The sequence below is a fragment of the Uloborus diversus genome, unplaced genomic scaffold (assembly GCF_026930045.1).
Source record: "Uloborus diversus isolate 005 unplaced genomic scaffold, Udiv.v.3.1 scaffold_1367, whole genome shotgun sequence".
In the NCBI taxonomy this organism is placed as follows: Eukaryota; Metazoa; Arthropoda; class Arachnida; order Araneae; family Uloboridae; genus Uloborus; species Uloborus diversus.
The window spans coordinates 5,640-30,505 of NW_026558062.1; the positions used below are offsets into that span (position 1 = coordinate 5,640).

Here is a 24,866-nt window from a genome sequence, read left to right on the forward strand (position 1 = left end):
ACATGTGGGGAATTTTTCTGCGAGCCCTGTTCTATGGACTGTTCCAATGAAGCTGTCCTATTTATTTATGTTTTTTTTAAACTGAAGAACCATGAAGCATAGTTTTGTATAACCAAGGCCGCCGAGTGACAAGACGTGCATACCCATTCTGCGACCTAGTGAAAAGTGTATTTTACTGAATACTTTTTTTTTGCGTTAATAAAAATGTTTAAAGCGTACATTTCCGCGACTCTTAATAAAAGAAAATCGTGGATGTTCCTAAATTGTATTTTAAAATTACATTTTCTATTCAAATTTTACAGAAATACTTTTTGGCACTATTATTTCAATTGTTCATTTATAATTACTATTTTAATTTTTTAAAACAGCGAAGAGTTTTCCTTTCTTTTCGTTCGTTTTCATCGCTAAAATGAAATTGGCGGCCCCACCTCTGAAAAACTGGGGGGTGTAGCACCCCCGCCCCTTTTGGCGATGGCCCTGAAGAGTATGTGAAAAAAGTATTATTAATGCATCTATTTCTTGTTGAATAAGTTTAAATATTTTTTCTTTCCAAAATTCAAAAATTTCATGTTCTAAAGAAGAAAAAAAAGTTTAAAAAAAAAATCCTCCCCAAAAATTTTGATGGCGCAACTTGCGCCATAATCCCCCCCTGTGGGCACCCCTGTGTCACAGTGAATCTTCAAACTGACATAGATAAACGAATCAAAACATTTGAGCTAAGTATAAACATAAACAATGTTGGAAAATGTAAATGACTGCATACATGTGAATGAACGTACATCGTTGCATTGTGTGGAGGCGAAAGGAAACTGCTTCCCAATGCATAAAAATGTGAGCCTATGGACGAAGAGACACCCGACAAACGCTCTTCTGTGCCGTCAAGTCTTCACAGCCATTTACCCACATTTTTGCATTCAACAGATTCTTAGCAGCTCCGAAACAGTTTCCTTTTCGGCTAAATGGATGCATGCTTTTCAACATCCTTGTTTACATACATTAGTAAGATAACTAATGCATTAAAATATAAGCTGGTTTTTTTTTTGTCATTTCAGGCACTGCCCAATAATAAACAGACTTCGGTTGCAAAAGCTGCAAGTACAAATACCCAAAATATAAAAGTAGTAATTTTAAATCTGTACCTCAGAGCAAGACCGACGTAAGTCTAAAAAATGCGATTTTCAATTTTTTTGGTGAATTGTACGCAGAAGCATATTCCGGGGAAGATTTCAACACTTGGGGATCTGGCGATCTTTCTGCATTGGCGTCCATTTTTTGGCTCCAGTGCCAGAGGTATTTTACCAAAACAAAAATATTTACCCCAAAAATGGGACGGCCGAGACAGATTCCCAATTATCGAAATATCCCCCGATGACGCATCGAGCCATGTGAACGTCATTCTCAGTTTTTTAGAGGGTCAATATTTTCGGCTCACTCTACTTCTTTCGTGCCAATAGGGTACAATAAAAGAGATTTTATCAATGGCTTGAATATTCCTTTTATTACGTGATTGATACACACAAAGCATTTCACACACGATAGACAAAGCCATTTGAAAGGTGTCTCAGAATAATTGCCTTGACAAGACAAACGGGTTCGTTCACTGAAACAAAAGCAAATAAAGTTCAATCAACTATCTCGGGCACTTTCTACGTTCAGAAACAAGAGGTTCATACAGTTCGAGCAGAGTCCCGTGATCTTTATTTTCCTTTTCCCATTGCGAGGCACCCGAACGGAATATCGGCGACTAGAGCTCCGCGGCCCGGGCGAAGTGCCTCAGGTCGTCGTCCGCCAGGCACGCGAGGAGGACGTCGGTGCAGGTGGGGGGCAGGGGCCGGCAGAGGAGGGGGAAGCAGCGCAGGAAGCGGTCCTCCAGGGCCCTCCTCTCCCGGACCTCCCCGAGCCGGACGAGGAGGAGGTCGCCGAAGAGCGGGAAACCCCGCGCCAGGAGGTCCCGGTCCGAGAGCCGCCGGATCGCATCGTCGGAGAGGCGCCGGGCCAGGCGGGAGGGGGGTCGGCGGGCGATGTCGCGGAGGGAGAGGCGGGTCCCCTCCACCCGGGCCACCCTCATCTCGGCCTCGCACTCGGAGAGCAACCGTACGCCGCGCTCCTTTTGCTCCTGTGGGAGCCTCATCTCCTCCCAATGAATCTCGATGCCCCTCCACGCGTAGGTCGCCAGGAGCACAATCGCCACACCGTCTTGTTTACACCGCAGGGCATGGTCCAGGGGACAGTGTCCACCTCTATTTTTAAGCTTCAAACGCGCACCCCTCGACAGCAAAGATTGAACTATCCGCGGGAGACCTCTTCTCGCAGCTAGGTGCAGGGGGGTGCGGCCCCAACAGTCCGGCCCGTCGCATTCGGGGGCGGCCCCCAGCAGCACCTCCGCCGCGGCCTCCTTCCCACTCATCAAGGCAAGATGGAGGGGCGTCGGTTCAGCACTTGCGTCTGCTCCCCCCGCAAGCAGGATACGGATGACATTCACGCACCCACTCTCGGCAGCGCGATGCAGAGGAGTGCACCAGTAGAAATCCACCACATCCGTGATGCAGTCCGCTTCCGCCAGCAGCTCCGCCGCGGCCTCCCTGTCAAACTCCAGAGCCACGTGGAGGGGCGTCCGTCCACGTGTATCCCTTGCTCTCGTGTCCAGTCCTCTGTCCAGCAGCTCCCTGATCCTCTCCGTGTCTCCCCACATTGCCGCCCGGTGCAACGCGGTCCGCCCGTCCTCGTCCGTCTCCGACGCACCTCCATCCTCCGGCCGGCGTCTCCTGGAAGAGAGAGAGATTCATGTTATTTCTTTTACTTATTCTATCAATTTCAGTGACTAAAAGTAGTACTTTTGACTGAAGAAAACAGCCCCATTGAGAAATGGGTGTGGTCGTCCAATTCCTGGCTTGATTCATTTTATTTTGGATACCATGTTGCTTTGTGCTAACCCTATGCAAATAGATTCTTCCTTACTCTTTACGTATGCAAAGAAAAAAAAATTGCGCTGGCATTGGAAACAAAAAATGGACGCCAATGGGTAAAAATCGTCAGTAATACAATTTTGGAAATATTCCCGTATGAAATGAAGCATCAAAACTCAGTTTATACGAAAACCTTCTGTGTGAACAATATTACTTATAAAACGTCTACTATTACTGAGTAAGTAGCTTCTTTGTCGTTAGAAATATAAATTTCCAAGTAACAAATGAACGAACTCTACTCGTGGCAACTGTCCATTCGAAAACACTGGACATGATAATAATAGTGCAATTTTATAAAAAAAAATCGCTTTTGTGATATGTTTACGGTTTAGGAAATAACTGACTAATGCACTTTTAAAAATTTTTGACCCCTCTCCCCTTTGTCACAAAGTTTCACACTTCACCATGCTCCCTATTTCCTTTGCCACATGTCATACTGTTTTTAATAAACTTTCTTATCAAAAAAAAAAGCTTCATGTCACATTTTCTCCATTGTATGTCCCTCTTGTCATTTATTTCCTCCCCCTTGTCACGAACGGTTAAAATTTAATGAACCCCACCTTAAAAAGGGTCTTTATTCGTAGTCAGTTCCTTGCAAATAGACATTTCTCTACTCTTTTTTTTACGAATGAAAAAGAAAAATATTTTTCGCGCTGGCATTTTGGTGCCAAAAATTTTACACCAATGGATAAAGTTCGCCCATTTCACGATTATGGAAGTCTTCCTGAATGAAATGATGCCGTAAAACTCCTTTAATACATAAAACTTCTGTATAAGCAATATTCTTTGTAAAAGTAGGCAGAAATACAAAATTTTCAACAGTCAAATGAACGAATTCCACTCGCGGCAACAGAATTGTCCATGCGAAAGCATTGGACGTCGTAATAATACGCCAATTTTATCAAAAGTTTCACCTCGAGATTTGTTGCTGGCGATAGCAAATGCAGGTATTATTTTGAGAAGATAATTTCGTCGAAACTGAAAGTCCTCCCTCCCTCACTCTGTAAAATGATTTATTTAAATATTTAAATCCCGAAAACATAACCAAAATGAAAATATTTTTAATGCCCATAGTTACACAGAAAGCCTCAATAATTTTTAAAAAAAATGCAAGAATTGCATTTCTTTATGGTCAAGCGCGAAATGGCAACGAATAATATTATCTAGCAATTTCTTCTTGTAAGTCGCGTGAAAAATAAAAAAAAAATGAATTTTCGCTAACTTATAATTGCTTCTAGATCCTTTTCTAGTCATCTTAGTGGGTTTTCGTTTTTTTGCCGCAAAAAGGGGATAAACGTTTTTAGAAGTAGTTTTCACGAGCTTTCCAACCATACCAAGCTCAAAGCACTAAAATGCATTTTTCGTGTAGAAAAAGTAGTTTAAAAAATGAGTTAAAACTTGATGTTTCACGCTTCCGACAATGAATTTCAACAATGGAAAAGAGATAAATTAAAATTTTTGAGTTTCGATAACTAAAAAACGCTTATAACTGTTTTTCTAATGGATTTAGGTTGTCGGACCTTGGGCGCCCGGACAATTTTTTCGTTAGGAGTATTTTTTAAAGACCTTTCCAACCATTAAAATTCGAAAATACTGGACCATCCATTCGCGTAGAAAGAGCCATTTTGGACGAAAATGCGTTGTTCATTAATACCTCAGTTAATTAGCGTTCGATTTCAAATTTTGTTATTGATGACACTAAAACTCGGCAATAGCTACCGAACAAAGAAAGAATGAAGGAAATCGGTTCACAAACAGAAGAGGAATCGGTACCGAAAGAAAACGGTTTGCCTATTAATATACAAAGATACCCCCTTTAAGTTTGCATTCGTCCTTCACGGCGTACAAGAACTAAAAGGTGCGGGAACGTTATTGGGGTTGGAAAATACGTCACATGTACGAGCGGCAGTGGCGTGAGTACATACCGCAAGGCCCCCGCAATCCGGGGGCCCCTGATTCGCAAGGGGCCCAAAAATGTTTGAGCTTTGTTTTCATTTAATTTTTCCGTGAATCAAACCTGGTTTGAAAAGCTTAAACATAAGAGCGTTAAAAAAAGTTAAGGAATTCATTAATTTTATGAACCTTAGGGACACAGTGACGCACCTAGAATCCCAGAACCTATTGATTTAGGACCTCCGATTAAGATATCGGGGGCCTTGGCCAAACGCATTTTCGGGGCCCTCATGTAGCCAAATATTACAAATTTTTGCCATTTTGGGCCCCTAAATAGCAGGGGCTCTAGGTCACTGCCTAGTGGGCCTATTCAGTAAATAGGCCCCGAGAAGAGAGAAGGGGGCCCACGGTCCAACTTCCAAGCGCGAAAACCAAACCTTGGCTCGGTACAGAGAGTACCACATGCCCTCCCTAGACCATCATTGGCCACGGAAAGAAGGGAAATTTCCTGAATGAAGAGGAAAGGAAGGAAACAGTCCTGACCGTACCAAAGCCAGTTAAAAGAAGTTTTTGTGTAGGATCTATCTTTGGGGGGTGGAAGGGGGCGAATGGGAAGAGGTCTGAAAAATTTTTGAGCTTTGTTTTCATTCAATTTTATTAAATTTTTCTAAAAATCAAACAGTTTTAAATGCTTATATTGATTCTGGGCCCCTGAGCCTATTGGTCTAGCCCCCCCCCAGTAAGATATCATTGGCCAAACACTTTCTCCGGGACCTCTTATAGCCATACGTTGCAATTTTTGCCACTTGCTAAAACAGTTTTCGCCATTTGGGGGCTCCCCGAATGGCCCGGGGCTCTATGTCATAGCCCAGCTGGCCCATTTAGTCAAGAGGGTCCCTGACATTAGAAGGGGAAACCGAACCAACTCTTGACCTCCCAACTTAAAGAAAAGAAATGGAATAGCTACTTTGTTTTAAGATTACTTTTTTTTGCAGACAATTGTTATTATATTACCTACTAAGTTTTCTCATTTTTTTTCCTTAAAACAAATAAAAGATAGGGACTTTACCAAAAAAGTGAGAAGGAAGAGATCCTCTAAATAATTGCCTTTAATTCACCAAGAACAGCCTATTGTGTTTTTAAACTTATATTTTGGAAACATTCCTGAAGAGAGTCCAGAAAACCTCTTTCTTCCCAATATTCAAAAATTGCTTAAAATTACTTTTTTTGAACTTCGATTTTGAAAAATTCCGAAACCTTCCCAAAAATTTGTGATTTTTAAACTTTGATTTTCAAAAAAACTGGAGCAGTCCCGGAGCCTTATCTCTTATCGTCATGTCATCAAAGGTGGCCTACAACTGTGTTTCAGGAGTTCAAATTCGGAAAATTTCCGGGGGAGAGCCTCCGAACCATCCAATCTTTTTTGAATTACCGAAGATCATCTAAAATTGCGTTTCGGGAACTTCAATTTCAAAACCGTTTTCCGGAAGTCTCATCTTTGAACAACTTCCCCTTACATCTTACATGTCATCCTATAAACGCATTTGTGGACCACTTTGGATGAAGTTAGGGGAAGGGATGAGGGGGTTTGGAACTTTTCCTCAGAAATCGAAGTTGCAAAAAGGCAATTTGAGAATGGCTTACATTCGCATTTTTAAATCTTCAATTTCGTAAAATTTACAAAGAAGGCCAACAAAATCGAAAAATTGTGCTTCAAATTTACATGAATACGATTTTTAGTAGGGGGCCCAAAATCAGATTTGCTGGGGGGAGGGGGGCAGAAAATTGAAGTTACACAACTGACCAGTGGCATGGCTAACCGATGTTTTTTTTTAATTGGGCGGGGGGATTCGGCGGGCATTTAATCTTTCACTTTATATACGTACTAGCTGTACCTTCACGGCGATACCCGTGCAAAGAATTTAAAGCTTAAACTAAGGCTCCATAACGTTAAACTAAGCCAACAGTTGCTCCGAAGCATAAAAAAATCCCCCAACTCTATTATCTAACCTCACTAGAAGGTCGCCCGTCATGGTCTGAGGGGTGGAAATTTGCTTCCACGTACATTTGAAAGCAGTGATTGCCTGTTTGGGGATATTTTGGTACTTTTAAGTTTTAACCCAATAACCAGTGGATTGGCCCATATCTCTTGTAGATAGCAGATAATGATGATAGACAATGATGCAGTGGCTAATAAACAATTTTTTTTTTGTTTTACAAAATGATGTTTCCGTGTTTTACTTTAAAAAACGTAGCTCTTCAGCGGCTATTCGTTTTGAACAAGGAACATATTAAAAGCCTGGATATTCACCGTGGGGTGCAAAAATGTCAGTTTCTGATTTGACTTATAAGAAAACCCTTAAATATTCAAGTGGAAAGCAAAAATGAAATTGACGCAAGACTGGCTTCGACAGGGAGTGGAGATGAAGCACTAAATAACAATTTGGATTGAGGAAAGCCTTCGAAATTTCTAAACCATCTGATGATTAAACTAATTAATCCCTTAGAATGTGACACATTAGTTGACAAAAATTCAATTTTTCTATTTTCCCCCAAAATTCCAAAGAATTTTTTTTTTTTCCTTACCCGACACTTTAAAATTTCCATAATTGTTACATCTCCAAATGTGACACAATAGGGAAGACTTCCCTTCCCGTTCTGAATGAACGACAGCACAGTGTCACTTCATCCACAGACAACTTACTTGGGAGGTTGTCCTTCGCCATCTTGGGATTGACGCTTGGACGTCGATGGCAGCTCCCCATCTGCTCCTCGGCCACTCCCCTGGAACAGAGAGAACACAGGGTTCTTAGGATGGACAGCAAATCAGGCAATGCATCTACCAGTGTATATTTTACCTTACGTGGACCATTTCGAGCTTTGAGATCAATAATCCTAAATTTTATGAATTCACCCCTTATAGTTATAACGCTATTAAGATCTGAAAAGCTTCCTTTTTACGCTGACTGATTGTGACGCATGGCGCGATTTTGAAATGTTTCCTCAAATAAATTGCAACAAAACAGTTTTTCAAACGTTGCAAAAACAAGGCTGCTAATGTTTAAACTCAAATGTGTAATTTTCAAACAGAACGGGACTTGTAGCAATACTAAAAGTTCCATTAAAGTGAAAAACGATCGGCCAAGTAATTTAATTCGCAAATCTAAAGCTTGAATTCTGACTGTGCAACACAATTGAGGTCTACACAGAAGGCTGGGAATGACACGAAACAGATTGAAAGAGTTTAAAGTCGGCACCACAATTCAGAGAAACGACACTTTCGGTGCAAGAAACGCACAGAGCTCCTTATCGTTTGCTCATTCTTTGCGCTCAAGACTGAATGATGCAGAAAATTCTTGACGTGGACAGTATCAGCGGAGAATTAATCGCTCCATGCCAAACTCCGACTCCGTGGAGGAACGGAGAACTTTTAGCGCTAGGAGTTTGGCAACACTTGAGCATTAGAACAGCTGCACAGTGTTTAATCTGCACACAGTCTGCTAATTTTGCAAAAAAAAAAATTTGGCACTCTTGCGATGCTCCTGCAAGCGATAAATAATTGCTACTGCCAAATAAATATAATGCTTGTTGTTTGTTTCTTGGAAAGAAATTAGCAGCTGAAAATAAGTTTGGTTTTAAATACTATTTTGTTTGTATGTTTTATCACAGCTAATTAGCAGGGGTGTTGTTGTAAACTTTTCTGAAAAGGCGTTGGTAAGCACTTTTCCCCCAGCTCATGACTTAATAAACAATAATATATATCAGCAAAATAAACTTAGAACTGCTAAGAGATAGTAAGGGTGGGGAAAAAAATATGATCACTTCAGATGGGGTTACCAACTTCAAAATACCACCACTTAGCGTCTGGCGTTGAACCTTTATAATGACTTGATTAGAAAATATACTCATGATTTTACCAGCTTGTTAATATTTGCGTTTTTACTGTGCAGTGCGATGTTTAACTGTTATTTTGGGAGAAAATTATATGGGTTTGAGTTTTCGATGCCAACGGGGATGATTAACTCTTTTAATTACCGTTTTTTCCTTTAGATGCAAGATTCTCAAGATTGCATTTTGAAAAATGCAATATTTTAACATCCGATATGAGAATCATATTTTGTTCTTTTTTCAAGCTAACTTCGCTTTGTTAGGAAGCAAATAAATGAAAATTCTCTTTATTTTCGTTAGAACTCTCATTTCAAGCTTTTAAAGCAAAATTCCATTTTATTTTACGAGTCAAAAATTAAAATGCTGAATCGATGGTTAAATTTTTTTTTCTCTCTTTTTGCTTCAGCTGTGTCTACAGAAATTAATGAAATGCTTATTATAGGACTCTAAAATGCAATTTTAAATTAATTTTATCAAAAATATTCCTTCTACAAGCCGTTTTTATATTTTTGATGCTTGCACTTTGAGAATTGCGATCTCTTTGCATCCGCTATGGGAATTCAATCTATCAAATTTTTGATGTTTAGTACGCTTTGTTAAGAGGTAAACAAATAAAATCTCTTCTTATTTTTGTTAAAATCACGGAATTTATAAGTTTTAAACGAAATTCTGTGTTTTTTAAGTGTTTTGGGTCAAAAAGTTAAATGCCCTTGTCTGATTTTTTTTTTTTGTTACAATTATTTTAAATACTGAACAGAAATATTTCTAGTATAATTTAGCATAATGTAGAATGGTAGATAAATATTGATACTTGAGAGAGCAATGCCCCCCCCCCCCCCCCGCCAAATACTAGAAAAACACTCCAGAAGGTTTTCTCGACATAGAAGAGGAAAACACTCAACTTGAAATTTAAATGATGCAGTTTGTGCCATATGTCAATTTTAAAATTCCGTTTTAACAAAAAAAATTTTTTTTGTGAAATTATTTGATTTTTCACAAAATTAATTCATTTTTCACAAAATTATTTGATTTAAAAAAAATTTTTTTAACATTGTCATCCCAATAGCAAAGTTTAGAATTTCGAACATGACTTTTGTCCACCTAGCCAGCACTAATCGAAACACTGTGAGTTGTTAGCGTCCTCCAGAGAACAATGGACGGTTTGTTGTCGGAAGAGAACCAGAAGCCCTTTCGAATCTTTCGAATCTGTATTGCGTGTGGATTGTAAATAGCGGTTCCCTTAGCTCTTAGTCAAAGCATTAAAACTGAACCACGTCCAACTCATTAATTAGTCTCGACAGTATCTGAGAATCGGAACGAATTCGAGGGGGCCTGCCAACAGAGGAGGAGAAGGAAAAAAAGAGAAGAAGAAAGGAAATGGGGTTTAAAATAACTTAATGAGAAAAGCAGACACTGCCCAAGTTAGCATAAGAGCTGTTTACCAATAAAGGGCAGGTATCACAAAGATAAAAAACTTCCTCGAAAAACTGATGATCACTGTTCACATTTTGCAAACTAAACCTTTGTAAACTGGACTTCTGTCATGAATCACAAGTTGTATTGGACGACAAAAAGATATTCACAAATAACAATCAGTACCTGCAGTTGCTTGCCAGTCTCCCCTTTTTGGAATCCTGCATTTGTGGCCTGGGATGGTAATTTTGCCTCCGATTCCCTGCACCTTGCGCTGGAGAGTTCAAGGTCACGCTGGGCCTGAAAGAGATTTGCAAACAATCAGAGCGAAATATGGAACACACAGCAGAATTCACGGCTGCACCCCCATCACTGCTATCAATCAAGGAAAGTTAAACACTTAAGTTGCGTTCTTTGAAAGTATATAAAATTTTTGAGTTTCGATAACTAAAAAACGCTTATAACTGTTTTTCTAATGGATTTAGGTTGTCGGACCTTGGGCGCCCTGACAATTTTTTCGTTAGGAGTATTTTTTAAAGACCTTTCCAACCATTAAAATTCGAAAATATTGTACCATCCGTTCGCGTAGAAAGAGCCATTTAGGACGAAAATGCGTTGTTGATTAATATCTCAGTTAATTAGCGTTCGATTTCAAAATTTGTTATTGATGACACTAAAACTCGGCAATAGCTACCGAACAAAGAAAGAATGAAGGAAATCGGTTCACAAACAGAGGAGGAATCGGTACCGAAAGAAAACGGCTTGCCTATTAATATACGAAGATACCCCCTTTAGGTTTGCATTCGTCCTTCACGGCTTACGAGAACTAAAAGGTGGGGGAACGTTATTGGGGTTGGAAAATACGTCACATGTACGAGTGGCAGTGGCGTGAGTACATACCGCAAGGCCCCGCAATCCGGGGGCCCCGGATTCGCAAGGGGCCCAAAAATGTTTGAGGTTTGTTTTCATTTAATTTTTCCGTGAATCAAACCTGGTTTGAAAAGCTTAAACATAAGAGCGTTAAAAAAAGTTAAGGAATTCATTAAATTTATGAACCTTAGGGACACAGTGAGGCACCTAGAATCCCAGAACCTATTGATTTAGGGCCTCCGATTAAGATATCGGGGGCCTTGGCCAAACGCATTTTCGGGGCCCTCATGTAGCCAAATATTACAATTTTTTGCCATTTTGGGCCCCTAAATAGCAGGGGCTCAAGGTCACTGTTTAGTCGGCCTATTCAGTAAATAGGCCCCGAGTAGAGAGAAGGGGGCCCACGGTCCAACTTCCAAGCGCGAAAACCAAACCTTGGCTCGGTACAAAGTACCACATGCTCTCCCTAGACCATCATTGGCCACGGAAAGAAGGGAAATTTCCTGAATGAAGAGGAAAGGAAGGAAACAGTCCTGACCGTACCAAAGCCAGTTAAAAGAAGTTTTTATGTAGGATCTATCTTTGGGGGGGTGGAAGGGGGCGAATCGGAAGAGGTCTGAAATTTTTTTGAGCTTTGTTTTCATTCAATTTTATTAACTTTTTCTAAAAATCAAACAGTTTTAAATGCTTATATTGATTCTGGGTCCCTGAGCCTATTGGTCTAGCCCCCCCCCCCCCCCGAGTAAGATATCGTTGGCCAAACACTTTCTCCGGGCCCTCTTATAGCCATACGTTGCAATTTTTGCCACTTGCTAAAACAGTTTTCGCCATTTAGGGGCTCCCCGAATGGCCCGGGGCTCTATGTCATAGCCCAGCTGGCCCATTTAGTCAAGAGGGTCCCTGACATTAGAAGGGGAAACCGAACCAACTCTTGACCTCCCAACTTATAGAAAAGAAATGGAATAGCATCTTCGTTTTAAGATTACTTTTTTTTGCAGGCAATTGTTATTATATTATCTACTAAGTTTTCTCATTTTTTTTCCTCAAAACAAATAAAAGATAGGGACTTTACCAAGAAAGTGAGAAGGAAGAGATCCTCTAAATAATTGCCTTTAATTCACCAAAAACAGCCTATTGTGTTTTTAAACTTATATTTTGGAAACATTCCTGAAGAGAGTCCAGAAAACCTCTTTCTTCCCAATATTCAAAAATTGCTTAAAATATTTTTTTTGGAACTTCGATTCTGAAAAATTCCGAAACCTTCCCAAAAATTTTTGATTTTTAAACTTTGATTTTCAAAAAAACTGGAGCAGTCCCGGAGCCTTATCTCTTATCGTCATGTCATCAAAGGTGACCTACAATTGCGGTTCAGGAGTTTAAATTCGGAAAATTTCCGGGGGAGAGCCTCCGAACCATCCAATCTTTTTTGAATTACCGAAGATCATCTAAAATTGCGTTTTGGGAACTTCTATATCGAAACAGTTTTCCTGAAGTCTCATCTTTGTACAACTTCCCCTTACATCTTACATAAAATCCTATAAACGAATTTGTGGACCACTTTGGATGAAGTTAGGGGAAGGGATGAGGGGGTTTGGAACTTTTCCTTATAAATCAAAGTTGCAAAAAGGCAATTTAAGAATGGCTTACAATCGCATTTTTAAAACTTCAATTTCGCAAAATTTAGAAAGAAGGCCAACAAAATCGAAAAATTGTGCCTTAAATATACAGTAACACGATTTTTAGTATGGGGCCCAAAATCAGATTTGCTGGGGGAGGTCGGCAGAAAATTGAAGTTACACAACTGACCAGTGGCATGGCTAACCGATGGTTTTTTTTAATTGGGCGGGGGGATTCGGCGGGCATTTAATCTTTCACTTTATATACATACTAGCTGTACCTTCACGACGATACCCGTGCAAAGAATTTAAAGCTTAAACTAATGCTCCATAACATTAAACTATGTCAACAGTTGCTCCGAAGCATAAAAAAATCCCCCAACTCTATTATCTAACCTCACTAGAAGGTCGCCCGTCATGGTATAAGGGGTGGAAATTTGCTTCCTCGTACATTTGAAAGCAGCGACTGCCTGTTTGGGGATATTTTGGTAGTTTCAAATTTTAACCCAAACTCCAGTGGATTAACCCTTAACTCTGGCAAATAGCAGATAATGAGGATAGATGATGATGTAGTGGCTAATAAACGATTTTTTTTTTTTGTTTTACAAAATGATGTTTCCGTGTTTCACTTTAAAACACGTAGCACTTCAGCGACTATTCGTTTTGAACAAGGAACAGATTAAAAGCCTGGATATTCACCGTGGGGTGCAAAAATGTCAGTTTCTGATTTGACTTATAAGAAAACCCTTAAGTATTCAAATGGAAAGCAAAAATGAAATTGACGCAAGACTGGCTTCGACAGGGAGTGGAGATGAAGCACTAAATAACAATTTGGATTGAGGAAAGCCTTCGAAATTTCTAAACCATCTGATGATTAAACTAATTAATCCCTTAGAATGTGACACATTAATTGACAAAAATTCAATTTTTCTATTTTCCCCCAAAATTCCAAAGAATTTTTTTTTTCCTTACCCACCACTTTAAAATTTCCATAATTGTTACATCTCCAAATGTGACACAATAGGGAAGACTTCCCTTCCCGTTCTGAATGAACGACAGCACAGTGTCACTTCATCCACAGACAACTTACTTGGGAGGTTGTCCTTCGCCATCTGGGGATTGACGCTTGGACGTCGATGGCAGCTCCCCAACTGCTCCTCGGCCACTCCCCTGGAACAGAGAGAATACAGGGCTCTTAGGATGGACAGCAAATCAGGCAAAGCATCTACCAGTGTGTATTTTACCTTAAGTGGACCATTTCGAGCTTTGAGATCAATAATCCTAAATTTTATGAATTCACCCCTTATAGTTATAACGCTATTAAGATCTGAAAAGCTTCCTTTTTACGCTGACTGATTGTGACGCATGGCGCGATTTTGAAATGTTCCCTCAAATAAATCGAAATTAAACTGTTTGCCAAACGTTGCAAAAACAAGGCTGCTAATGTTTAAACTCAAATGTGTAATTTTCAAACAGAACGGGACTTGTAGCAATACTAAAAGTTCCATTAAAGTGAAAAATTATCTGTCCAGTAATTTAATTCGCAAATCTAAAGCTTGAATTCGCCACCTTGAGATGATTATAAGACAAATAGTTAAAACATTGAGTTAACTATTTTTTCAATTGTCCCTAAATTTGTAAACTACAAAAAAAAAAAATAAATAAATAAATAAATAACTAAATAAATTTAAAAAATAAAGACCGTTAAGTCAAAATAAAGACTATAGCTTTTGATTAGCTTTCAAAAAACAAATGATCCCAACAAAACAGACATGTGAACAATTTTTTACTTTCCTTCATAATGGATTAAAGACGTGGCAAATTGCTTTATAGTTGGAGTACACAAAGGTTTTCAAAATAGTTTATTCACGACTAAAACTCGCAGGAAGTTTACGATCCGGTATCAAAGAAAGTTAAAAATTGTTTTCAAAATGACGAAACGAAAATAGAACAAACCGGCATTCTGGAAGAAATGCCGTGGAACTCGGTACCCCTTAACTCTTTTATCGGCAACCCCGTCTACCCAGAACCTCACTTTGACTGATCTTGGCTCCTTTTTTCATTTTTATGACCTGTTAGTTTGACCTGTCTGTGGCACTGTAGCGCCTTAACAGATGGACAGAGTTTGAAAAAAAAAATTGTTCGAAAGGAGAGTCGATTGAGTGTCCTTAGCTAGGTTACGTCTTCGGATGACACCAATTAACGAAGATGTTGATTAAAAACGTGCAAAGGGGTTTTTCCCCATTTTTGCATTGAAAACATATTTAAAAAAATTTAGTACCAAAATCAAGTTTTTTTTTTGTGCCTGATAGAACATGTTCGGAACTTCCATGTAGCATATAGAATTACAATTATAAAAATAATGTAATGAGTTAAAATTCGCGTATTTCATATAGGTTATTAAATAGGCACTTCCCAAAATATTAACTAAAACAGCTGACTTGAACTTTCACTACTTTTTACGGTGGAAGCATTTTTGTACATTTTGTGTTTTTGATGGGACTACTATTTACGAGTTGAAAAAGGATTTAAAAGCATCTTCGGACAACAGAGCTTCCATTCTGCCGTCGTAGGGGTTCGGAGGACTCGATCGGGTGCATTGGCAGCGACGCAGAAACATGCAACACAATTGAGGTCTACACAGAAGGCTGGGAAAGTCCCCAAACACGAAACAGACTGAAAGAGTTTGAAGTCGGCACCACAATTCGGAGAAACGACACTTTCGGTGCAAGAAACGCACAGAGCTCCTTATCGTCTGCTCATTCTTTGCGCTCGAGACCGAATGATGCAGGAAATTCTTGACGTGGAAAGAGTTTCTGTGGAGAATTAATCGCTCCATGCCAAACTCCAACTCCTTGGAGGAACGGAGAACTTTTATCGCTTGGAATTTGGCAACACTTGAGCTTTAGAAGCGTTGCACAGCGTTTCGATCAATAGGAGCTAGGTGGACAAAAGGCCAAGTTCAGAATTCATCACTTCATCACACAAAATTAAAGTGTTCCTAAATTCGCATGATTTCACTGTTCAAGATGGATATTATTTACACTGGTAAGTGCTTTTTTTCTCCAATTCAATGACTCCATCTGATAATCAAACAATATTAAAGTTTTTTAAAAGATAAACCAAGGAGTTCTTGCTCAATAAAATCCTTTAATGTGATGGTAATGATTTTACCCGTTTGTACCCGGCCTAAATTTTCTGTAGATAATAGATGCATTTTTACAATTATTAATAAGGTGTATTATAGTCAGCACACTCGAGTACAACATATTTTTTCTTCTCTAGAGTACTTTCTTTCGAGTAGGGATTTCTTTGAAGAATGATTGAAGCACCCAAAGCTTTGAGTGAAAAAAAAATCTTGTACTGGAGTGTGCTGACTGTAATACGTCTCATTAATAATGGGAAAGCTGCAGCTTCTATATACGGAAAATTTAGCCCGGGTACAAATGGGTACAAGTCATTACCATCACTTGAAAGTTTTGAAACAGGCAAAACATCCTTCGTTCATCTTTTTAAAAAAAATTTAACATTGTTTAACTGTCACGTAGATTAATTAAATCAGGAAAGAAAAGCACTTACTAGTATAAATAATATCCATCTGAAACAATAAAATCATATGAAATTAAGAACTTTAATTTTGTGTGATGAAATGATATCTGAAGCTCAACTGATATATTCTACTACAAACGGATACGTACCTTTAAACTTATTGCTAGACAAAATCAAATGACTAAGCATCATGTTTTGGTTTACTGTTTGCATCATCCCAATAGCAAAGTTTAGAATTTCGAACATGACTTTTGTCCACCCAGCCAGCACTAATCGAAGCACTGTGATTGTTAGTGTCCTCGAGAGAACAGTGGACGGTTTGTTGTCGGAAGAGAACCAGAAGCCCTTTCGAATCTTTCGAATCTGTATTGCATGTAGATTGTAAATAGTAGTTCCCTTAGCTCTTAGTCAGAGCATTAAAACTGAACCACGTCCAACTCATTAATTAGTCTCCACAGAATCTGAGAATCGGAACGAATTCGAGGGGGCATGCCAACAGAGGAGGAGAAGGAAGAAAAGAGAAGAAGAAAGGAAATGGGATGAAGTTTTTTAAAAACATGAGAAAAGCAGACAATGCACAAGTTAGCAATAAGAGCTGTTTACCAATAAAGGGCATGTATCACAAAAATAAAAAAACTTCTACCAGACACCAGGGTTGGCAAAAACCCGGGGGTTTTTTTTAAAAGCCCATGGACCCAGGGTTTTTTTTAAATAAAACCCAACTAAAGCTGGGTTTTTTAAAAGAAATGTGGGGTTTTTTTTTTGTCTTTTTTTAGGGAAAATGTGAGGTACTTGTAGCATATTGTAGCGTAAGTATATGGACAATGCACAAAAATTGTCTTGGGGTAAAAAAAGCTGGAAAATTTAGTTTTCTGAAGAAAAGTATAAAAGACAAAAAAACCCAAGAATGGTGAAGTTTCAGATTTTTTAGTTTCCATGATTACCAACAGTTAAGGCAAAGTTACTTCTTGAGTGATAAAATCTATTGCCTGTTCGGTCGTTTTAAATTACTACATTTTTTTTGTGCATTTTACTTTATTGTATTTTATTTTGTTAAGCAAAACTACTGTAGAAAATCAAGTAGTTTAAATCCCTTTTTACTGAATTCCAGCTTAATCAAGACATTTCTTTAAATTTTATGTTGCCTGTTTTTCTATTTCTGTGTACAGAGTAAGAAATATTAAACTTTTTCGTAAGATAATGAAAATACTGTACATCCTATTCTGTTTTCTGTCTGACCATTTGTGAAACCTGTTAATTTCTAAAAAATATACCTTGTTTATTCCAGATTTGTGACGTGTTGGTTTGCAGAAAATAATTCACATGAAAGCCTTTTAGCTAGAGTAGTTTCCTCTGTACAATCTACAAATATTGAGAAAATCTGACGTGACAGGACTTAATCAAGATAATTTGAGTTATTTATTGACCAGTTAAAGAAAAAAGGTAAATATATTTATTTAAAATCTTTGAAGTATTTTTTTAATGCCGTTAAGAGTTAACAAATACTATTAAAGTTCAAAATTCATTTTTATGTCCATTGTCTGTGGTGAAGAACAAATAAAAAAGTTTAAATTCTGAAAGTATTTAAATTAAATTTTCAAAAAATTCTCAGAAAATTATAAAAAAAACCCGAAAGTGGGCTAACTAATGGGTTTTTTCAAAAAAATCCATTGGGTTCAATCCGGCCAAACCTGCCAGAAACTGATGATCACTGTTCACATTTCGCAATCTAAGCCTTTCTAAACTGGACTGCTGTTATGAATCACAAGTTGTATTGAACCACAAAAAGATATTCACAAATAACAATCAGTACCTGCAGTTCCTTGCCAGTCTCCCCTTTTTGGAGGCCTGCATTCGTGGCCTGGGATCGTAATTTTCCCTCCGATTCCCCGCATCTGGGGCAGGGGATTTCAAGGTCACGCTGGGCCTGAAAGAGATTTGTAAAGAATCAGAACGAAATATGGAACACACAACAGAATTCATGGCTGCACCCCCATCACTGCTATCAATCAAAGAAAGTTAAACATTTAAGCTGCATTCTACGAAAGTATATAAAATAGCAACGTTTAATCTAACTCGCGAACAGGGTTGAATTAAAACAATGACCAACCTTTGAAGATTTATAAATGGCATCAACACAAATTGGGTTCGTTTTGTGGCCCCTTCACAAAATTTTAAATACTAAAAGAGGCTTCTTCACAAAATTTGAAATAGTAAAAGCGGTCTCAAAACCAGAGCCCAATTTAGCTCTATGCCACCTCAAGACATGGATTTTAAATCTGCCCCCCCCCCCCCCCCACTGAAAAAGGAGAAAAACCTTGATTCAAAATCAGGGAGTTTGCAGTGTTTATAAAAATTAAAAACTATTTCAATGTCCAGCAAGGGGTCTAAAATTTACAATTTTCTTCAAAAAAAAAATTGCATTTTTCTATTTATTTTTTGAAAAATGGCTTACAAGTTTCATTAAAATATCAAGTTCAAAAATTATTAGCAAACACATTTTTACATCAACATTTGGAAATGAATAACACAAAAATGGAATATTAAAAATCAGTACATTTAAGAAAAGTAACAAACTAGTATAAATCCATATCTTTGAGTACTATGTAGGATGCTTAAATATTGCAGGAGAGCAAAAATTTTTATTTAATGCTCATTACGTACTTTTGGCTGTTTGTATTTTTCAGCTCTAAAATTTCTTAAAATTTACCTTACATTTTAAAAAAAATGTAGAAAAAAATCAGTTAGTTGAAGAATATTATAAGTTTTAGACTCAATGTCAGATACCTAAATGTGTTTTAATTTAAATAAATGTTTTTTGGGTACCAGTACATGTCGAGTTTCTGAAGATAGTTTTGTTCCGATTCGGACAATTGTACAAGTGCTGGTTCACACTTTCAGATGCAATGGCCACAGTTGTTCAAATGATATGAAATTATATATATTTTTATACTATTTGTTTTGACGTAAAAGGGAAAATATAAGAGGGAGTGCGACTCGAATCAAAGTTGCCATCCACCGGCAACTTTGCTATCTACGACGTGTGCCTCTATTCCAAATAGCAGATCCATTTATTTAAAAAGTATTATCCATTAAAGATCTTATTTTCTGCCTTTTTACTTTCTTCTATATCTAATATATAGAAGAAAGTATTGGATTCGTGCAAATTTTCGATTTTCGAATTTTGACGGATTCGAACGTTTTGAGGTGTGCTGAGTCCATTTCGACCATTTTTGGAAAATGTCTGTCTGTCTGTGTGTGTGTGTGTGTATGTGTGTGTGTATGTATGTATGTGTGTGTGTATGTATGTATGTGTGTGTGTATGTATGTGTGTCACGTCTGTGTGTGACCAGTTTTTTGTGGCCGCTCTACAACAAAAACTACCGCATGAAATCGAACGAAATTTAGTACACATATGTGCCCGTATGTGAACTTGTGCCCATTAGTTTTTGGCGCGAATTCCTCCAAGGGGGGTGGAACAATGGGACGTTTTTCGAGTTACGCGTGCTTGCTATTCCTCAGGAAGTTACTGGCGGAATCAAACAAAATTTGGTCCATATGTTGTCATTAACAGGAGCAGGTGCTGATTCAATTTTGGTGTCAATAACTCAAACGGGGGTTGAGCTATAGAACGTTTTTTGTCGTCAATTGTGACTGCTGTATCTCAAGAAATAATGAACGGAATGAAAGAAAAATTTATAGGCAAGTAGCCCTTAGTGGGTATAAGAACTGATTTTATTTTTGTGTCAACAGCTAAAAAGGGGGTAGCGCAATCACCCGTTCTTTTTTTCCATTGTGAGTGTCCTATCTCAAGAAGTAATGCTACGTTCTGGTTGAAATTTGGAATATATGTGACTCCATATGTAAACAGGCTTTGGTTCAATTTTGACGCCAATCGCTCCAAGAGGTCTTACGCACGCACGCACACACACACACGTACACACGTACGCACGCACACAAAAACATACACATACACACAAAAATACACACACACATACACATCACTACCCACACATTCATGCCTGCACACAGACACAAACACATATGCCTACACACATACACATACCCCCCCCACACACACATATCCCCCACACACACATTCATACACACACTTATGCCAGCACACATACCTCCTACACATTAACACACATACGCCCCAACACAAACACACACGCGTACATACACACACTCGTGATTGCGAAACACATAATTTGAATTCAAGATGTCAAAATTCAAATTATTATTATTATTATTTTTTTTTTTTTTTTTGCGAATAAAAATAGCTTTATTAATGCAACAATAAGAAAGCTAAACCGTAATAGATTGTTGTCTGCGTATTTCTCGTGATTTTAATTGTATGGAAATGATCGGAAATATTATCACAATTATTTAAAATTTTTAACTGTTGCCATCTTATGTTTGTTAACAAATAAAATATTTGTAATTCATTCAAGAAAGGCTTTTAAAATAACTTTCAATTTTCGTTCTTTGCTTTGCTTTTGCAATAATTCAGACATTGGGATGGTCGTCAAGTTTTTGCATGTGTAATTTTGTTTTTGTTGGGAATATTGCTTCCTCGTTAAGCATGGGGAGGGATCAGAATTATAAGAAAGATACAGAAGAAAGTTTAGTGATGGCCACTACATACTAGTTTGAGTCATGTCACCATTTTTCTCAAACAACAAAATATTTTTTGACTTTCAATTTAAAGAAAAGTTACTTGTAAGAAAAAATCAAACTTTTATTAAATTTAAAACTTTTTTAACTTTTATTAAATTAACTTTAACTTTTATTAAATTAAAATGTTTCCATATTTTGTGTCTGTGATCATTTTCATGAGTTGCAATATTTTGAACTAAAAATGTTACTCACAAAGCTTAAATTTCTTTACATAATGGAAATTCATTTCTGCAATCGGATTATGAGTACTTTAAAATATCGGGATAATAAGAAAACTGCTGGATATAAGTCAAATAAACATATGTGCTACACATTAACCCAGCAGGTTTCAGTTAGGTGGGCCCAACCAGGGAGGACTTTTCAGGGATGGGCACAATTCCCCCCCCCCCCCCCCCCCGATAAGGATCAGGAATGTCATTTTTACATGATAGCCACTCCTCAAACGTGTTGTGTGGTCGCCAGTGAAGTCGAGTCTGTTCAAGTGAAGGACACTTGACCCTCCCCCATCATACCCACGATGCCAGAGAGTGGAATCGGGAGAATCCTTACCTTGCCGAGAGCCTTTCTCAGTTCCTCATTCTCGAGAGCCGTCTTCTCGGAGAGTTCCCGCAACTGCTCTCGAAGCTCGGCCTAAAAGAAAGCAGGGTTGGTAAAAAAAAAAAAACGGTTTTTTTCAAAAGAAAAAACCGTTTTTTTTTTTTTTGGTTTAAAACAGTTTTATTTTAATTTAAACCTTTTTTTTTTTTGGTTTAAATACTATTTTCGAGAAAAACAATTAATTTTTGAAGGTAATTAAGGTTTCATTTAATTAACAGTTATTCAATAGTCACATTATACCTAATTTCTTGATTAATTAAAGAGATAAGAACAAAATCTTGTAACTAAATCAAATAATTAAAATAGCTTTCTGCGGGGAAATATTGATTGAAATGTTTGACTTGATTAACATATTAGTATGCATGTATATATAGACCCTTTATGATACTTCAAGAAGTGGTTGTGATGCAGGTTAAGAGAAAATATAATGAAGATCCAAAAAAAAAACTTTATAAAACCAACATAATATGAATAAATATCGAATAAAGGTAAAAGTTATATTTCTAAGCATAATCTTTTCGAAAGAACAATTTTCATATTTTTTCTTTCTAATCTTACATAATGCTGATTTTTATATACATAATGTCGCAAATATTAAAGTCAAGCAAAATGTACAACAGTACATGATTGAACAGTCAAAAAATCGATTGCTGTTGTACTGAGAAAGTTTTAAAACAAAGTGCTGCTCTATATTCGACTCTGTTCTTATTTTGGAAAGACTCGGGAAAAGATATCGACTATCGCTAAAACAAAGAACCGAATCAAAAATACAAAAATTGGTGTAACATGGCTTAAATGACAGCTTATTTACTGGCATACATGTTGCATCCAGCATTGAAGTTTAAAAAATATTAAATGCAAACTCTTTAGAACAAATAAATGTGTAGCAAATTCTATTTCAAGAAATTTTTTTTGCCAAAAACGTTATATACGTAAAGTATAAACTTTTTTTTTTAAATTTGATTCAAAAAATATTATTTGTGTTCTGCAGAACAAATCTTAATTTTTAGGTGCAAACAATTAAGTTAGACTGTCGATTACCTTGCAAGTCGAAGTTAAAATTCCAGGAAAGTGCAAATAAATGGGCAAAAATGTCACACCCCTGCAACAGGAGTGAGCAATATAATGGATTGAATCTACAATAACAGATTCAATCCTCAGTTAATCTTAACTAACCATGCAAATTGAGCGTATGGAAGTTGACTGAAATCTGCTTTATGGCACATATATAAAAAAAAAATTTATTAATATTTTTTTTCGATTAAAGCTTGTAATACATTTTGAAGAAGCAACTTTGCATAAATGGAATTTTACATTTTTCAACATGTGTGGGGAAATCAATGTAAACCTGAAAAATGGATTTTTTTTTTTTTTTTTTTGGGGGTTTTTTTTTTTAAATTTTTTAAAAAACCGCATGGTTTAAAAAAAAAACAATTGGTTTAAATCATGGTTTAAACCAAACAACCCTGAAAGAAAGAAGATGGAATTAAAAGACAGGGAAAACACATTCGGAACGAAATGCCTAAGAGATTGATTTCATTCGAATGCACCGGCACATTCTACGCAAATCGGAATCGGTAAGGGATTTGGTTCTCCCTCCCAACGACCTCTAATAAACTCACTTTAAGGGGTCACAGTACCTTTCAAAATTTTTTTTTTTAAATTTAAGTAAATTTTATTTTTCTTTGAAACCATAGCATGCATACTAGTTTCAAAATCAATAATTTACTATCAAAACTTTAAAATATTGCCTTTTTTTATTCAAAAAATTTAGGAAAATTTCAATTTTTTAAAATTCCGAAGGCTTTTTTGTTTTTAATTGTTAAAAAAACTTTTTGCTAGACGATCACAATCATCATCTCTAAAAATCTGTGCATTCATTTGCTTTTGTGTTTATTAGAAAATTTTCTGTGATTAATTATGTAAAAAATCGTAATTTTCTTTTTTTAAATATGGTTTTTAAAGGTTTAACATGCTCTAAACATTTGAGTAATTTATAAAATGCTAATTCCATGCACAGTTTTGTTAAATATATTGTCCTAATTGCAAAAAGTATTACTTTCAAGTTGCATCAAAAAATTAAAAAAAAAAGCCTTAGGGATTTTTATGACATGAAAACACAAAAAAATGAGAGAGAAAAATCATTGAGAAAAATCAATTTCAAGTTTTTCTTTTGCATAAGAATACATAGTGAGCATGACCTAAAACACTCATAACTTTTTAAATATTTGAACTAAAGCAATAAAACTTTTCCCCCGTGTTTGGACTGGTTTTTAGTTCTGAAATAAGCAATAAAATGTTTCCCCTCGTTTGATCATTTTTGAGGTACTGTTACCCCCTTAAAAGAAAAAACATGATTTTGCAAAAAAAAAAAAAAAAAAAAAAGTAAAATTAGTGATTTCTTTTTAAATTTTTAAAGAATCATTCAAACACATTTTGAATATGTTTTTGAATATGTTCATTTGAACAAATGGAAAGAGTCCAGATCATGGTCGTGCCCCAGTCCACCCCATCGGCAGGGGCAGAAACGTAGAAAAAGGAGGAACTGGTCCTTTGGATGGGCGACTACGAGATTTCGACAAAAACCCCCGATGGGTCCCTTCATTTTCGCGCCCTGGTTTCAAAGAGTGAAAAAGTAAAGAGCAAATGACGAAAACACGAAAGCAAATCGATGAAAAGTGAAGTCAATCGGTGGTTTTCAACAGACACGAGCGGGGAAGAGAAGGATACAACGGGCGTCTTTCTGCTTAGAGTCGACAAAATCTCATCTGTGCTCGGGAGGAATTCGGTAGGGTCGCAAGAACAAAGGCAGCAGGAAATTTTTCTCCCATCTTTTCTCACAAAGAAAACCTGAGCGTTGTAAATGAAGGCAAGTTTCCTACAAATTACATGAGGCTTCCTAAAGGAAAATGGGGGCAAGACTTCACCTGGCCACTAAAGTTTAAATTCTGTTAGTCCTATGAAGTCTTTGATGACTCATACCGTCGACCAGCGTCCATTTTCATCCCGGATTGGGAAATATTCCAATCCACATTTTCTTTCCTTTTTAAATATTTTTCTAGTCTCTTAATGCAATAAAAAAAAATGGAAGATGAACCCAGTTCACTTCCTGCATTTCAAGTATAAGTAGACACGCAGCCCCAGACATTTTCGTAAATACTGTTTCTGACTAAGAATAATGGTTGCAATTCAAATTAGTATTATTCTCATAATCGCATGTGTAAAAAAAATAATATGCATACAGTATAAGGTAAATAATGAGGAATATGTCTTATTTCAAAAAGATCTTTTATATTTTTCAGCAAAAAAAAAATCAAGACCCTGCAATGATGCACAAAAGCCTTCTCAAAGCACTCGGGCAGAGCAGATACGTAAGCTCATGTTCAGCTAAAGG

At 37.2% G+C, this 24,866-nt stretch overlaps 1 protein-coding gene across 1 annotated transcript; it reads right to left on the reverse strand.

The window, feature by feature from the left end:
• Positions 1-1,491: 1,491 nt before the first annotated feature.
• On the reverse strand, positions 1,492-24,477 carry LOC129232756 (ankyrin repeat and protein kinase domain-containing protein 1-like). The gene is made up of 6 exons (XM_054866860.1): positions 24,455-24,477; positions 24,362-24,371; positions 21,425-21,505; positions 18,009-18,122; positions 7,564-7,643; positions 1,492-2,765 (listed from the first exon to the last, which is right to left on the reverse strand). The coding sequence occupies exons 1-6, from the start codon at positions 24,475-24,477 to the stop codon at positions 1,745-1,747; spliced, it is 1,329 nt and encodes a 442-aa protein (XP_054722835.1). The 3' UTR covers positions 1,492-1,744.
• Positions 24,478-24,866: the final 389 nt, after the last annotated feature.

Coding starts and splice junctions, on each gene's coding strand:
- LOC129232756 (XM_054866860.1), bottom strand. CDS start 24,477: ATGAAAATGGACGCTGGTCGACG. Junction 18,123..21,424: donor TGAGAAAGGCTCTCGGCAAG/GTAAGGATTCTC, acceptor AATCTCTTTCAG/GCCCAGCGTGACCTTGAAAT. Junction 7,644..18,008: donor AGACTGGCAAGGAACTGCAG/GTACTGATTGTT, acceptor TCTCTGTTCCAG/GGGAGTGGCCGAGGAGCAGA.